We start from the raw sequence: 4,511 nt of genomic DNA, 5'->3' as shown, positions 1-4,511 counted from the left end.
CAAGGGGAGGGGCGGGCATGCCGGTGTCAGCCGTGTAGTAAGGACTCCCTCCCTCCTTCCCTCCTTCCCTCGTTACCTCCTTTTCACCTTTTCTCCATCTTCCCTTCATTCCTTCACTCCCTTTCTCCCCTGCAGGTCGTCTCTGGCAGTGCTCCACCATCCAGTGTGACTTCAACCTGCCCGAGCGCTTCGATCTCGAGTACGTGGCAGACGACGGCTCCAAGGTACGGTCTTTACCATTTCGCGTCCGGCCTTGCAGCATCCATGCGCCTGGCTGGGTCTCAGGGCTGGCGTCAGAACCCTCTCTCTGTTCCTTTCCTTCATCTGAAGGCTCTGTCCGGGAGGACTGCTTTCCCACCCGTTCCTCCCTCCGCCCCTCCTGGATTCTTCACAAGTCTTCTCTCCTTCCTCGCTCGCCTCTCCTTTTCTTGCCTTCCGCTGCGAAAGACGTCACCCGTTCTTTTTCTCCCACTTTCCCCATTGGCTTCCCTTTGGATTTTAGAAACGCCCCATCATGGTGCATCGGGCCATTTTCGGGTCGATTGAGCGGTTTTTCGGCATTCTGGTCGAAAACACGGCCGGGGATTTCCCTTTGTGGATGAGTCCGGTTCAAATGCGACTCTTGCCGGTTACGGACAAGGTAGGAAATAAGAGAGGATTTAAAGAACGGGAGAGATACTTATAGAGGAAAGTTTGACAAGGCGGCTCCACGTGAGGGAGGGGCGATGGCTGACTATCTCAACCTTTTCTCGGCGTCTTTTTCTTTCCCTAGGCCATGGATCACGCCCAGGCTATCAAGAAACGCCTTTCCAGCGCTGGTTTTAGGGTGGAGGTGGATCCAGGCTCGGAACGGCTTGGGAAACAGATCCGTAACGCGGAACAAGCACGCATTCCGGTCATGGGCATCATCGGCGCCAAGGTACCGTGTTGTTGGGTGGTCGGGGGGGGGAAGGAGCGATGGCAATGCGATGAATTGTGGCGCATTAGAAAGAACTTGCTCGTGTACACATATATACACGATAATCCTAGAGCTCATTGAATGGTTATTTATCACTGTTGTTTACGCAGGAGGTGGAGAGTGGGGGGGTGACCGTCCGTACTCGATTAGGGGGACAACTCGGGCTTTATGGAGTGGAGGAATTGGCATCCGGGCTCGTTTCAGCGGTGGAGAGCACCAAAGAACTGCACGAGGTTCTTGAAAAGCGCGATGACGAAGTGAAGAAGGAGAAGGAACAGGAGAAAGAGGGGGTTTGAAGATTGGAGGGGAGAGGCCTATGGCAAAGAACAGCATTGTAGATTCAGCCATGACCGAGGACGAGGCTGAACGAGTCACCACCTGGACCTTCACCTGGTGGAAGATGTTCGCCACTGGTGCCCCGCTGATATGTACTGCTGTGCTGACGTAGGCTTTGATCGCGACCCGTCCAGAGGCCACCGCGGCGTCCACCACCAGATGCACCAGGCGAGCCCCGGCTGCGTCCGAATTGCCCGCATAGAAACCATGGATGATGATACTGTTCGAGTTCAATGCCCTACCCTCCTCTAATGTAGTGGCGTACCATCCTACGATCCGTTCCTTGTCGTTAATGCGGGTGAATTGTGCGTACATGGTCCGGTGATAGTCCTGCCCCAGCGCCACTTCATTCCCGTTCTCCGCATGCGGCACGCCAAAGGCATTGTGAATCTGCACCACATTCCCCACCACCGTTCCCAGAAGTGTCCCAATCACACGCCCTGGCGCCTGGCCCGGTCCTTGCTCCGGCCGCCGGTTGTAATGGTCCAGGATCCCGAAGATGACGACCGGGTGGACTTCCACGTGCACGTTTTGCACACTGTCGACAAAAAGGGCGTCCGCCGTGGAGCCCTGCAGCGCCATGATTGACGCTGTCTATGTAAAAAAGTGAAAGTGTGACAGTAAAGTATAAGCGCATGTTCGGCGGGTCATGTGGCTCTACCGATGTTCACGGCCAGGGCATTGGGTTGGGAAGTGATGCATGGCTGCCCCGCCCTATCCTCTCTTTTTCGCTCTGTCGAATCCAATCATGCCAATTAAACGCATGGATCAATGATTTGCAACATTATTGTCACCACGCACGTCGTTTCCTTCCTGCTTGATGCACAGACACTGAAAACTGTGGGGTACCCCAGCATCGACCGAGTACGGACGGTCGATGGAGACGCGCCAAGACCCGAAGCCCCTGAAAGAACGGATCGAGCACTTATCCGCCAGAAAGCCAAGACCACAATAAGCGCGCGGTCACGTTCGTTGGAGTAGGAAGCAGGTGACAGAATAAATGAGGAGCCGCGTGCATAAGATGCACAAGGTCTGTTTTCTCTATTTGAGGAGGATGCATGTCCATACTTCTGGCGCGAGACGCGAGCGATCGATTGACTACAACGATGACTTGGCACTGTCGTGAAGTTTGTACGTAAATTTTTGTCATATAACGCACACGAATGGCATACATAGCAGGCGCTACAATCGAGACGCGCAACGACCACAGAGATCTGTGGTTGGTACAAAGGGAGACGTTGTTATGGAGCAACGCAGCGGTAGGTCTTGTCAACAAGTATCTAGCCTCCCTTCAGCCTTGAGAGCGCACCGGGAGGGTGAAAGGCGTGTAAAAAACACGGGTCGAAGCTGACTTGCACGGTTTTCCCTCCACAGGCACTGCATTTCGAAAGCATCTACCCTCTGCGTCACTCCTCCCCGCTGCTGGCCTGACTTTGTGGGCGCTAACAACCGGTAGCATGCTTGTACTCTCCTCAATCGCGTGCACGGCCTCCGCCCGCGCCACGAGTGGCACTCGACGTGCCGCCCTCAACGCATTTTTACGCCCCACACTATCATCGTATCTCCCGTCAAGCCTTTCCAGCACCAGTCGGGCCCTGAGTATCAGTCGCTCGGTCTCCCGGGCATCGCAACGTTTCCACGGACCCCCTCCAAGCTTCGCCCCCCGTTCGCCCTCCCACCTCGGCGCGGCGGCCACAAGCACCGAGGTCAGGCCCACGCAGGCCGTTAAACTCCCCAGCAATGACCAGTCCCCGAATCTGCTTCGCATTCGCCACACGTCTGCTCACGTGATGGCCATGGCCGTGCAGCGCCTCTTCCCCTCCGTGCAAGTGACGATCGGTCCCTGGATCGAGAACGGGTTTTACTACGACTTCGACACGGGGGACACCAAATTTACGGAGGAGGATTTGAACAAAATCAAAAAAGAAATGGAGCGTATCATCAAGAAACGGCTCCCGCTTCGCCGGGAGGAGGTGACGCGGGAGGAAGCCAGGAAACGGATCGAGGCGATGCAGGAGCCGTACAAGTTGGAGATCTTGGACGGGATCAAGGTGAAGGGGCAGGAAGGAAAGGCGACAGTGGAATGAGGGGGAAGGCATCAGTTTGGAGGCAAGGGGAGGGATGGGATGACAGGGACCTTTGTCTTTGAAGGGGGTCCCTCACCTGTCACGGTGGACCCACTTGCCTTCCCTCTCCCCCCCCTCCCCCTCCCCTCACTCGTTCCCTAGACCGAGCCCATCACCATCTACCACATCGGGGACGAATGGTGGGATCTCTGCGCCGGGCCGCACGTGGAGTCGACCGGAGACCTCCCCTCCAACGCCATCAAGCTTGAGTCCCTGGCAGGCGCCTACTGGCGGGGCGACGAAAAGCGGGCCATGCTCACCCGGATCTACGGCACCGCGTGGGAGAGCAAGGAGCAGCTTCAGGAATACCAGCGGCTGATGGAGGAGGCGAAGAAGCGGGACCACCGGGTCTTGGGGAGGAAGCTGGATCTGTTCTCCATCCAGGAGGACGCGGGGGGGGGGTTGGTGTTCTGGCACCCCAAGGGGGCGACCGTGCGGAAGATTGTGGAGGACTTCTGGAAAGACGAGCACGAGCGACGTGGGTACCAGCTTCTCTACACCCCGCACATGGCGAACCTGCAGCTCTGGAAGACGAGCGGGCACTTTGACTTCTACAAGGAGGGCATGTTCGATCAGATGGAGGTGGAGAACGAGGCCTTTCAGATCCGGCCCATGAACTGCCCCTTCCACTGCTTGATATTTAAAGACACACTGCGGAGTTACCGGGAGTTACCGATACGGTGGGCGGAGCTGGGGACTGTGTACAGGTGGGAAGGGAGGGAGGGAGGAAGGGCGGGAGGAAAGGAGGGAGGGAGGAAGGGAGGGGAGGAAGGTCCGCCCCGGGACACTTCCTCACTTTGAGTGACCTGGAGCATCACCTGGCGCACCCCTTCCTATTTCGCTCCCTGATCCCTGCCCCGACTTTGTGTAGGTACGAGCGCTCCGGGACCCTGCACGGTCTGATGCGGGTGCGAGGGTTCACGCAGGATGATGCCCACATCTTCTGCCTCCCTTCCCAGCTCCAAGACGAGATCCGCGGCGTGCTGGACCTGGTGGAGTCCATCCTCTCCAAGTTCGGCTTCGTCGACTACGAGGTGATGCTCAGCACCCGGCCCGAGAAGAGCGTGGGCAGCGAGGAGATATGGCAGGCT

The 4,511-nt window shown here is 57.3% G+C and overlaps 1 protein-coding gene across 1 annotated transcript in view; it reads left to right on the top strand.

Annotated features, from left to right (window-relative positions):
• The window catches only part of TARS (threonyl-tRNA synthetase), a gene marked incomplete at both ends in the record, with an annotated part of 5,491 nt that extends 980 nt beyond the window's left edge, over nt 1-4,511 (top strand). The window contains 8 exons of the mRNA XM_005855117.1: nt 1-71; nt 136-224; nt 773-919; nt 1,069-1,248; nt 2,471-2,513; nt 2,669-3,345; nt 3,523-4,127; nt 4,292-4,511. The exon at nt 1-71 is cut by the window's left edge and continues 980 nt beyond it. Coding sequence (XP_005855179.1) covers nt 1-71; nt 136-224; nt 773-919; nt 1,069-1,248; nt 2,471-2,513; nt 2,669-3,345; nt 3,523-4,127; nt 4,292-4,511 — 2,032 coding nt within the window. The remainder of the gene's footprint in view (nt 72-135; nt 225-772; nt 920-1,068; nt 1,249-2,470; nt 2,514-2,668; nt 3,346-3,522; nt 4,128-4,291) is intronic.

This window comes from Nannochloropsis gaditana, assembly GCF_000240725.1.
Source record: "Nannochloropsis gaditana CCMP526 unplaced genomic scaffold scaffold285, whole genome shotgun sequence".
NCBI lineage: Eukaryota > Eustigmatophyceae > Eustigmatales > Monodopsidaceae > Microchloropsis > Microchloropsis gaditana.
The sequence above is the reverse complement of the archived record's forward strand: the minus strand, read 5'-3'. Positions and strand labels throughout refer to the sequence as shown.